The following is a 12,678-nucleotide window of genomic DNA, read 5'->3' on the forward strand; positions in this document are numbered from 1 at the left end:
TAAGCAGAGAAACTGTTTCGTAGTTTAGCAGCAAAGTCAAAAAGTAAGTGTGACAGTGAAACTTTTAAATATAAATCCTTAAAATTTCACTAACAGTATCTGCTTTTAGAGGGCTCACTGGTATAAGATCACAATTTCTTAACTCACATCTTTTTGTTTCCCCAGGTAGCCTTTTCTGAGTGCTGACTGCTTTCCGGAGTTCATGCCACATTTTCTACAAACCAAACCAGACCTGTTAAACTTATTACATTTGGTGTTCCAAGATAGTGTGAACCATGTGTGAGAAAGCCAGTCCTTTAGAGATCCTCAGATCAAGTACATGCCCCAGACATGCACTAAACTTGCTTTTTCATGGACATTTTGGTGTTCAACACGTGTGTGGCCTCAGAATTGTACTGGATTCTTTTTGTCATTGCAACTGTTTCCAAAACCAGTTACAGAAGACAGTACTCATAGGAGTTCACAAACTAATGAAAGCCCTTAAAATATGTGAATAAAGATTAAAACCTCTAAAAATACATAAAATAAAATAAACATAAAACTGAGTGAGCCAGAATATCGTTGTACCTCAGGTTACAATTCTCATTCAATATCTACTTTCCACTTCTCCATACTCTTTTTCATGCTGTTGTTGGTCCCGTTTCCTCTGCTGGCATTCCTTGGTCTAAGGAGATTTCGGCCTCTGGTTTTGAGAGTCAGAAGTCTGCCCTGCTCTGTCTTCCTGAAGTATAGTGATGTCCTTGTATACCACTACTGCAGTATTCTTCATAGAAAGGATGTCCTGCCCAGGGCAGCCCAATGCTCAGCCAGTAAGAAAAAGCCTAAAAAAGATATTGGATGCCCCGTACATCACATTTATGCTCCCCACACAAAATGTACGGCATAAAAGGGACGTACAGATACAACTACCTAGAACTTCTTTTGCCGCCAGTTCAAACGCCATTTTTGCCAGTTGGTTTGAATGTCTTGTTGCTGTACGGCATACAAGTACCCTGTGTTTTTTTTTTTTTTTTTAAATACCTTTTTTGGTCTTGTATTTTCTTTTACTACCTAGAATTCATGTCATCCAAGAAGGGAAAATGTCAGTGTGGGATGCAGATTCCCCATAAAGATCATCATGAACAGTGTCTTTTTGTTTGGGTGCTTCCCAAGAGCATACCTCTTGTATTATCTGTAAGGTATTTGTGCCTAAGACAATAAGAAATTATTTGTCTTCCCTGGCCATTTACCTTGAAAACCAGCAGCTTAAACAGTAAGCCCAGGGAATCATAGCAGAATCCTTTAACTCTGAGATACTCCCACTGGGTAAAAAGGCCAAGAAGTCTCAGCCGGATTCTTTAGCTGTCCAGCCTCCACTGGATGTCCCTCTAGAAGTGGATAATAGCTCTGGAAGTCATTTGGCATCTATGTCGGATTCATCTGCCAGACCCTGCTGAAGGCCGGCATGGATCAGTCTTTTCGAATATCCTCTGAGGTTTTGCAGGCATCTGCTTTGGATGTCAACAGGGAACTGCAGCTGATCAACTCGGAGGGTCCTAGAGGGATTCTGCAGATATTAGTCAGGGAGGAAGTTCTGGGTTCTCTCACTGAATCTCACCAAAGGTTGGAACAACCAGTATTTGTTAGGAGTGATGTCCCTTCTAAGGAAAAAAAAATTGCAGCATGTTTCAGCTTGTCCTATGGATCCTCAAAAGAAATGAAAAGAGTTTACTCAGGGCTTATTTTCTGCCTTAATGGTCCTAAAGTCTCCTCAAGGGGTTTTAGTACCTGCTACTCCTTGTACCTCTACCCCTTCTAAATGGCTCAGGGAACCAGATTCCTTGGATGAGGATTCAGCATCTGGTGAGGAGGTCTTTGTCCTATTCTTCAGAGATGCCTTCACCTTTGGCTTTTGGTTCTGATGGGGAGGAGTCTGTTAGTCCTGAGTCTTCTTTTGAGGAAATGCCCTTTGGAAATGCCCTTTAGGACAAAATTGCTAGGATGATGGAATTCTTTAAGTGGGATTCTTCTCAAGTGTCAGACATTCAGAGAAAATTTTATGAGTTGTTTCAGGTAAATACTCCTAAACCAATCAGCAGTTCCACCTGTGTTGGCTGCCTTGCCAGACACTAATTGCTGCTTCCAAGTATCCTGATTCTCAGCCTCCTGCTCCTAAGAAACCTGACAGATTCTATAAGGTTCCTGAAGACTGTCAATTTGTCCTTCTGTTGATCCTGCTGTGGTGTCAGTCTCTTCTGACAAACCTTCTAAACCTTTGCCTTCTGATAAGGATAGTACAGCAATGAAGAGGATTAGAAAGAAAGTTTACACTGCTTCTACTTTGGTCTTTATAGCTATTACCAGACCCACACGACTGGGTATGCTCTGGCTTGTCAGGTTATCTTTGCCCTCACTGTTTCTGAAGGCAAATTTCTGCCTTATCTTTTTTAGGTTCTGCTTCTCAGCTGATTCACCACTCTATTAAGTGTAGCTATAATGTTACTGATACCTCTTCTATGGCTGCATCTTTTGGGTCCATCATGAAGTATTATTCTTGGCTTTATCTCCAGTCTCTACTTGAGGACATTAATGCCAAACTGTTGGATGCTCCTTTGGATAATACCCATCTTTCTGGGATTGCTGCTGACATGTTAGTCTCTTCAAGAGAAAGGCAAAGCCTTGTAAGACCTTAACTCATTCCCTTCCGTACAGCTCTTTTGACTTTGTACCTTTAACTCCCAGTGGATGCGGCTTGAGCCTTTAAAAAAATGAAGTTATCACCTTACAGTTTTAAGAAATAATCATTGACAGAGGTCAAATATCAATACAATTGTGTTTGCCATCATGTATGCTTCAAGATAAAATATTCTGATACCTTGCATGTGGCATGGTTTTGAAATTATTAATGCAAATATGAACAAGCAATATTTGATGCCTAGAGGTGCAGTAGGAGGTAACTGCAGAAATGCCTGGAGACGCACTCGGCTGTAATGAGTTACACATACATTTGTATCTCCTATCCCAGAGTCCCAGAGAAATTATTCTTCTAGGTCTGCTTTTGCTCACAGGCAACTATGCCAGGCCTCTAAGGTTAGGAAGAGTGGGAGGCGGGCCCCGTGTGCTAAGGCTTCTCAGATCTCTGTGGCCCAGAAGCCTGCTTTATCTTCTAAGCCTGCTTCTCTTTGACTGTTCACCCCCCCCCTTCTTTTGGACAAGGTTCCTTTGTTCCTTCCACTCTCCCTTTGTCTTCCAAATTGGCATCTCATCACTTCAGACTCTTGGGATCTTTCTATCATCTGTCAGGGTTATGTCATGGTATGGAAATCTCTCCCTCTTTTTCAGGGATTCCTCAACCTGCTCTAGAGCAACTTCCACATTTTCCAGAGGTTCTAGGGTCCCTGTTGAACCAGGAAACCATTCAACCTTTCAATTCATGTGGGAAGAGGTTTTTATTTCAGGATGTTCATGGTTCCTCGAAAGGAGGGGACTTTGGAGAACTATTTTTGGATCTCTCTCAGCTTAACACCTTTCTCAAGATCCCTTCTTTTTGGATGCTTACTCTTCAAGCTCGGTTTCATTTATTATCACAGGCTTTTCTGGTGTCCTTGGATCTGAAAGATGTTTACCTTCATATCCCTATTTACCCTCTCTTCAGAGATTTTTTACTTTTCTCTGCATCTTTCTCTCATTTTCAGTTCTCTGCTTTGCCCTTTGGCCTCTCTACTGCCCCAAGGGTATTCACAAAATGTCTAGCTCCTGTGATTACCTTCTGCAGGCTACAAGGCATTCAGATTTCACATTATTTAAATGACCTGTTGCTTCAAGCACCTTCTCTCAGTTGATTGTTATAGGATCTGCAGTTCATCTCTCTTCTTCCAAGTCTGGGGTTTACTATCAACTTCCAAACATCCGTCCTGACATCCTCTCAGGATCATGTGCAACTGGTATTGTTGAGGACTGCCTTCTTTCAGTCTCTTCTTCCTCTGACTGCTATGCCAGCCAGGGAGTTTCTTTGGGCCCTGGGATTTATGTCTCTTCTATTCCAATGCTGCTTCTTGCAAGACTGCATATGCAGAAGCTTCAATGGCACCTCGAGTCAACTTGGCTACTGCATAATCACCCTCTGAATTTCAGTGTACCTCTCCTTCCCTGTCTCACGTAGGAATTTGAGTGGTGATTCAACAGTTTGCTCTCAACCCAGGCAAGTCCTTTCAGTCTCCAGTCCATTCTCAAGAGCTGTTCACAGATGACTCCGACATGGTGTGGGGGACTTCTCTTGGTTACCTGAATGTTCAGGGTATTTGGCCTCCCCATCAAAAGTCAGACTTTATCAACCTCAGAGATGAGAGCACTTCTCCACTCTGCAACTGACATTGTGGGTGCTAGGGTTTTAATTCCTTAAAGGCACCTGTTTTCTGAGAATGCACTCAGGGTTTTACAGGAGGCAAGGAAACCCTCAACCAGAAAATCTTATGTCCAAATGGAAAAGATTTTCAGTCTAGTGCCATGCTCGTAACCAGGGCCAATTTTTAGTCGGAGTCCCTAAGGTCCTCTCTTATCTGTGTGAGTTGCACCAGTCTGGCTTAGCCTATTCTTCTGTGAAAACCCATTTGTCAGCCATTTCTGCTCATCTGGCCTTGAATTCTCCTTTGACTTCTTGTTTTGAGGTCAATTTCTTAAAGGTGTCCTGCATATTAGGCTTCCAAGAAAACCTATACCTCCTCCTTGGGACCTTAATTTTGTTTTGGAAAAACTAACAGACTTTTTTGAGCCTGCAGATTCTGCTTCTTTGCAACACTGTACCTGGAAGACTGTTTTCTTGCTTGCTCTTACTTCTGCTCAGTTTCTGTGCTCTAGGCCATTATGGCCATTCTTCCTTTTTTGTTTTTTTTCACAGGGACAAGGTGTCCCTTTGTACTAATCCTCCTTTATGCCCAGGGTAGTAAATGAGTTGTCGTTGAATTAGCTGGTACAGCTCCCTTCCCTTCTTCCCTTTTCCTTAGTTTGCTAGTGAGACGGTCCTTGGATTTGCACAGACAACTCGGGTACTATTTTGGATAAAACTAGGACTACTCGTAAGTCTGATCAGCTTTTTGTTTCCTTTCATCCTAGGTCTTTGGGTTTGGCTCTTTCTAAGCAAACCAGTTCCTCCTGAAGTATTTATTTTCATGGCAAATCTAAGTCTACTTCTGTTAGAGCTCATTTCACTATGGCTGGTGCCTTCTTCAAGGGCTTAGACACCAATCTCATCCCTGAAGCTGCTACTTGGTCTTCAGTCTTCACTGCATACCTTTACTAAGTACAAGTTGGATATGGTTCCTAGAGCCAGAGCAGATTTTTCTGAAACCATTTTATGTGGGTTTGTTGAGGCTCTTCTCAGCCTTCCACCTCCTATTCTGTTTCTTGAGCTTTTTCACTCTCCCTTCATTCAGGAATACAACAACAGTGATACAGGACATAGTACAGTCATGTAAAATCTTACCATAACAGTAGATGTCCTTCTCTTCACCGTTGGAGTATTCACTCCTTCCCTCCCTCCCTCCAACCCCCTCTTGTTCTGCATTTTTTTCCTCTTGGATGTGTTTGGACTCCTTTGTCATATGGAGACTGCCCTCTTCTGAGGCAATTTCTAGGTAGTTGCATCTGTATGTCCCTTTTATGCCCTATGTTTTGTGCGGAGAGCATAAATGTGATGTATAGCACATACAAGACCTTTTTTAGGCTTTTTCATAATGGCTGAATGTCGGGCTGCCCTGGAAGAATACTGCAATGGTGAAGAGAAGGACATTCACTGTTAGAGTAAGAGTTTTACACAACTGTACTTTCCCCCGCTCTCCTGGTTGTTGCTTGCAGTAAAGGAAAGCCCTGTGCAACAAAGAAATACAAGGCTTTCCTGGAGCTATGGTCATGTCAATTTTCACATAACCCATGATGACTGGGGGACTGTGGTCAACCCCTTAAGTGGATGTGTTGAACTTACAACTGATAAGACTGGGAAGTTTTCTGTCACTCAAGCTATGATACTGATTTTAGCACCTTTTTTCAAAATAGCAGCCCAGGTCTCAAGTTTTATCCAAGCCAAATGTATAACTCCAGCTTTTAAATCTTGCTAGTGTATGTTATTTCTGTGTTGAGATCAACCCCTTGAGACTCTTTGGTACTCAAAAATAGAGTAAAGGATAACAATTAAAAGTAAGTGAAAATAACCTGAAAAAGTAATTTTAACAGAAAAGGCAGACCTTGGGATACTGTTTGTCTGAAGAAAAAAAAGGCAACAAAACAGTATCAAATTTTGATTTTGAGAAAACCTCCCAATAATTCTTTCCAGACCAAGTTCATCATGCCCACTTAAGTAGACAGCAGAGATGAGAAGTTCTTTAGCTATTAATTTTCTCTGTGCAGGGGTCTTACCTCCTGTAAGTGTATATTTTTTTCCTGTGTCTGATGTTTCATTCAGGTGAAACGTGGACCAGTTTTACAGTCCAACGGACAGGCACACAAAAAATAACAGTCAATTAAGCTGTCTTGAAATACTCCAAAAAGTTACCAAACAATAATGTGGTAGCAGAGTTATGCTCAACTTGAGCTGGTGGAAAAGAAATGAAAGGAGGGGGTTCATTTTTGTTTTATGACATTCTTCCAATGACACGGACAGAGATCATTAAAAAGGACATAATGTACCCAAGGATTAATGCCTGGAAATCTACAGCATTCTTGCGGCAGAGAAGACTGCAGTGGTTAAGAACCACTTACATTTATTAAGATGCAATCGGTTCCAGATTTCTTACTTAAACAAGTTAAGCTAAAAAGCACAAGATCTGAGCCAGCAAACTGGTGCAGAAGAAAATATCTTGTCTGAGGGACTACAGACCCAATTTCAAATGGTAAATCAGGTGCCAGACAGCTGGCATTTGGGAAGTTGAAAAGAAACAAGCAGAAATTGTCAGTTCTTCTTGAGAAAAAGGGGGTGTGATTATTCTTACCTAGATAAAGTTTCTCATGCAGGCTAGCGCTATAGCCCATGCACAGACAGAGACAGGAGATGATGGCAGACCATCTGCATGGGATGGTACACATGCATCAGCATCATACCTCTCTCAACCTCTTAGTGTAGGAAATCTGGACAAAGCCTAAAACAATCGGGGACAAAGGCCCACAAATAGGGACAGATTTTAAATATAGCTCTTCAACACTTATCAAGTTTTTAGAATAACAGGATTTGTGTTCGTATGCATTTTCTGAAGGATATGAAGACTTAAAACTTAGTGTGTCATTATAGTGACTTCAATCATCAGTGATTAGTCAGAAAAAAAACACACATTCTATGAGGAACAGACCAAAAATATATGGCAAAAATCTGGACATTCTGAGAAAATCTGTACAGTTGAGAGGTATGAGCATAAGCTCATGTGTTGATATTACTGCACACTATGCATGAGGGATGGGGTGGTTAGGATAGATCAGCACAAATCCCCACATTCACCAGAAGGTACCTTATCAATATCCCCTTATCTCCTCTCTGCCAAGGTTTTAGATAATGAGGATGGGCACCAGGATGTGACTGATGACAGATGGTAAGGGGCAACCAAAAAAAAGAAATATACTACCTATCTGAAAATAACAACAGAGGCAATCCAGAGGGTTTGAGTGAAGTCTGATGACCCACCTGTGACTCAGAGTACCTAAGACGAGCTCCAAGAAGAACTGAACCCTCACATTAAGTCACTGTTCAAACTTAGCCTTACTATAGGATATGTACCCAAAGAATGGCGTACAGCTACATTGGTCCCACTCCACAAAGGTGGTGCCACAACGGACCCCGGAAACTATCGCCCCATAAGCCTGACTAGTCTGGTCTGTAAAGCTATGGAGTGTATTATCATGGAACTCATAAACAAAGACATTGGGAGCCTCCAGACACTGGACCCTACCCAATTTGGCTTTGTTAAGGGCAGATCTTGCCTCTTAAACCTAGTTGATTTCTTTGAAACAGTTACCAAAGCCATAGATGAGGGCAAGGTAGTCCACACAGCCTACCTGGACCTCGCAAAAACCTTCGACACAATACCCCACTCGGGCATCATAAATAAGCTTACCAGCTTAAATATCAACCCCTATATTACAAGATGGGTTGCAAACTGGCTCAGAGATAAAACCCACATGGTCAGAATCGCAGGTGCCATGTCCGAATCCAAACCAGTTACAAGTGGCATCCCACAGGGCTCAGTTCTGGGACCTCTCTTGTTCGGTATATACTTCTCTGAGTTTCAGGCTAACACGGGGGGATTATGGCTGACAAAGTTTGCAGATGACTGCAAACTGGGAGCCATAATCGAATCTCCAGCTGACACAAGCATCCTCCAAAAGGGTCTCACAGGGACGGATGCTTGGTGCCAGAGCCACAGCCTCAAGCTAAATGCTAAAAAGTGCATAGTCATCCCCTTTGGGAAAAACAAGGTGCCCACAAATTACCACATAGGTGGTAATCCATTAAGTACGGAAGAAGTAATTAGAGATTTGGGGACCAACGTAGATAGTAATCTCTCCTTTGATAATCACGTTGCCAAAGTGGTTAGAAAGACCTTCTATATAGCCCACCTTATCATGAAAGGGTTCGCATCTAGATCAAGAGAGGTCATTGTGCCCCCCTACTCGTCACTCATCAGGCCCATAATTGAATACAATGCCCCTTTTGGGATGTACCTTACCCAACACCTGCAGCAACTGGAGAGACCCCAAAAGTACCTCACCAAGAGGATCATGGGCTACAAACAGATGTCCTATGCAGCTCGATTAAAGAAACTCCAGCTCTACTCAGTTGCTTACCGCCTACTCAGAGGCGATCTATGCCTGACGTACAAAGCCATGTCAAACCCAGAATTAATGGACATGCTCCACCTCAAAAAATCCAAATCCCTTAGAGCTACATGCTCCAGGGACCTAAACCTCAGCACAAAAATAAATAGAACATGCTGGAGGGACAGATTCATTTCCCAGAGGCTCCCCTCACTCTGGAATAGAATCCCAATTCGCTGACCCTCTTTAAGCGAAATTTGGACGCGTGGATGGGAAATCGCAAATTCACCCCTGGGATCTCTGCTGTGTCCCTGCTAGACAGAGGCACAGTAAACTAATCTTAAAAGGGTACCTTCTGTGACCTACTTTACAGAGGCACAGTAAGCTAATCTAATAGGGAGGCGGAAGCCAAATACACTCTGGCTAGGCTTATAAATGCCCTAGGGCAAATAGCCTAGTATCTACCTATGAACCTAAGAGGGTAACATGACTAACAAGAAATACAGTACAAAGAATTAGTCCAGATAAAATCACTTTATCTAGCAGATCTAGGAAACTCTCTCTCTTAATCCCTCCCTATGGGAGGAATAAAAACATCTTGTTGAAGTTTCCAGTAGTTTATTCAGTTAAGTAGGTAGATGGACAAGTGCTCTTGTCCCTCCCACAGAGAGGGCATTAGAGGGAATCTCCTAGATCTGCTAGCTAAAGTGATTTTATCTGGACTAATGTTTTGTATGTGTTACCCATCTGAAAATATAGATGAAAAAAACAAAAAGAAAACAGACATTCAGTGCTGCCAAGTGCATCTACAAGGGAAGGCTGGCTGACAGAAAAATGCTAAAAAAGCTCTAACAGAGCAGCAGGATATAGAGGTAGGGTGTTCTAATGAGGGATTAGACACCTAAGATTGCTCTAAACATGCTCTCTCTGTATCTTTCACAGGACAGTGAGAATATATTAAGTTCTTTTAATCTCAAAATAAATGTTTTATGCCACTGACAAATTCTGTAAATTATCTGTGCACACTAACATATCCTTGTCATTATCTGGTAACCACATCATAGCAGCATTTTCCATCTGTAGTCTCATCAATGCTTTATACAAAATAAATCCTTATTTTCCTCTTCAGTGTTTTTTGTCATTTTAGTCCCAGCATATTAAGAATGCATAACTTTCATTTCAGATTTCCTTTTTACTTCAAATTGTACATCCTACTTCCTATTTTAGGTCACTATCCTCTGCTGTGGCATAACAGCTTCCATAGGATTAATTTGTGTCATAAAGCAATGCATTATGATCTGTAGATGAACATCTCAGGGTTAGTATTACAATGCATTCGACTCCACAAGGAAATAAATCATGCCTTTAGAAATTGCATCTCAACATAAAAGCTATCTAATAATGTCCAAATAGTTTAAAGCGGCATTCAGATAATTTCAAAGACACTGCAAGTCTTCTATGCATATAACTATAAACTGTCATCAAATTACCTGTACATCGGTCTTAATGAAATTTGACATTAAGCATCTCCACGTCTAACTGCACATTTATTGCTTTTAAGTGATATTACAATTTATATCAGCAGTCAGTGAACTGGGGAAAATATTCTAATGCAAATTCATAGAGCTAGAAACAATTTCTTTTAAAATAAAGACTTTTTTCTCAAACTATACCTATAAGTTTAGCATTGCTATACCTGCATAGTGGTCTTACGGAATCTATCATTAAGCAGCTCCATATTGCTTTGTTCTTCCTCAAGTTCTTCCTCCAGCTGTGCAATACGTGCTTCGAAACGACGTTTCTCATCCAGTAAGGCAGATCTGGAAGACAATTTTTTTAAAAAGTTTGAACAAATATAATACAAAGACAAATATTCTTTGTCAGCTTTTAAGGGGGAAATGTGTGCATGCATCTTTTGGCTCCTATGTTAACCTAAAATAATGTTTACATTGTGTTTTTACATATTCTTCTTCTTTCGGCTTTTTTCCCGGTTAGGGGTCGCCACAGCGGATCACCTGTCCACTCATGATATTACTGAAAGAAAATAAAATCTTGCATACTAAAAATGACCAATGATTTACAAGCTACAAAGTAACCCCTGCTTTAAGGTTCATATTACTATACAAAGAATAATTAAACTGCAGTGCATAGTACTATTACTTAGGTGGTGAACCCAGTGCAAGCATATAGTTGTCACTGATAACAGTGGGTGACATACTTAAAGTCTACACTAAATGGATGCCATCTGCTTTGACTGTATTACTGCTCAATGTACAGGCCTTTCTTGAGAAATAAGTTCCAGCTCTGATGTTCGAATGACAAGCAGTACAATGTCTACAAAGAAAAGGAAGAAAACAATCTGAACCCTGAGTACCCCCAAAACAAAGGATGGAGGCAATTTATTTACAAGACATCACAGCCATGGGAAAATATTACAATAGTTGAATACAGTAACTGCTTTAAAAAGACCTTTTGATTGTGTCCCTCAGCAAGTATTGATAAAGCAGGACATTAGTGAAAAGGGAGCGTCAAATCTGGGCATTCTCATTCAGCAAGTGTAACAATGTAACATTGTTTCTCTAGAGTTGTATGGCATACTCAAAATGAAAAGCCTTTTTCTATACAGCGTCTGGTTGGATCAGCCGTTTCTCGCACTGATATCTAGACAGGCACAAATGGTTCCTTTATCAGTAATGAAATATGGCTTTTGTAATCTCACTGGCTATATACAAACAAATACATCAGAATGTCAGTGAACAAGTACAAACTAAAATCTGAAGCTAAAAAGGCTACACAGATGCTGAACAGAAGTTTAATTAAGAAATCTCATAGGATCTGTATATGAAAAAAGGAGCAAAGGACCAAGTGGCATTTGGAAGTTCAGACTCTCTCGAATTCAACATATAGCTAGTGTCAACTCATACATCACAATCTTTTAGACTGATACTAGATGCACAATCTAACAGTCCATACTAACACACCAGACAAGAATGCAAAAAGATAGTCATCATTTATACAACCTTGACCATGATACATGCTATCCTGTAATTCGTAATCTTTCTTGACAAAAGTCAGACACCATATAGCCTTAATGGTGGCCCACAAGGCGATAGTCATTATTCAGCAAATTCAAACATCAGCATAGCACCAAGTCTAACTATATAAAAAGTCCTCCATAAAACTAAAAAGCATAGTGAGGTTGGAAGGTGGAATGCCACTGTTAAGACAGACAATTATAAAACTTCTGTTATGGTAAGTACCTTAGAAATGTACTAATGATTTTTCCACAGCCTTGCCTTCACAAAGTTTGAAGAATACAAGAGGTACATATCCAAAAAATATCGCTGAAGGATTATTCAAAGAATCCTTAAACAGAGTTTCACTGAGGAAGGCTTTTTAGCACCCATTGTGGATATGTTAATTAATTAATTAAAGTAATGTATGCTGGCCTTCCGTTTTAACTTGTACACACCGTAACCATTATGTCAATCCATACTTAGTATGGACTGATGACCAAGCAGCGGCCTCAAACGGTTATGGAACCAAGGCTTCTAAAAAGAAAAGCAAAAGTCACCACTGTTCTAATAGTGCACCGTAATGGATTCCTTTAAGAAATTTCCCTCTTGAATCATAATAGAATCCAATGCAGCTATCAGCTGAAAACAGTTTGCATTCCCATGTGATTAACTGTAAACGATACAAAGCTGATCAGAAGTTGGGATATCTACTTCTGGAAATATAAACAAACTGCCTTCTAGAACCTATTTAATGGAACATTTACCCCTCCAAGTCTTTAGGAAGAGTACAAAATGGAAGAATCATTTGGTTCAGTGTGAAGTAGGCCAAGAGACAGGCATACAACCACTGTCCCAAAGCAAATGATTCAGGTTCACAAGCAAACAA

The 12,678-nt window shown here is 40.7% G+C and overlaps 1 protein-coding gene across 1 annotated transcript in view; it reads right to left on the minus strand.

Annotated features, from left to right (window-relative positions):
- MYH10 (myosin heavy chain 10) overlaps positions 1–12,678 on the minus strand; it is a 2,709,460-nt gene that overhangs the window by 143,583 nt on the left and 2,553,199 nt on the right. The window contains exon 37 of the mRNA XM_044086713.1: positions 10,472–10,595. Within this exon, the coding sequence (XP_043942648.1) occupies positions 10,472–10,595 (124 nt within the window). The remainder of the gene's footprint in view (positions 1–10,471; positions 10,596–12,678) is intronic.

This window comes from Protopterus annectens, chromosome 10.part0 (assembly GCF_019279795.1).
Source record: "Protopterus annectens isolate FY-2018-M chromosome 10.part0, PAN1.0, whole genome shotgun sequence".
NCBI classification, from domain to species: domain Eukaryota; kingdom Metazoa; phylum Chordata; order Ceratodontiformes; family Protopteridae; genus Protopterus; species Protopterus annectens.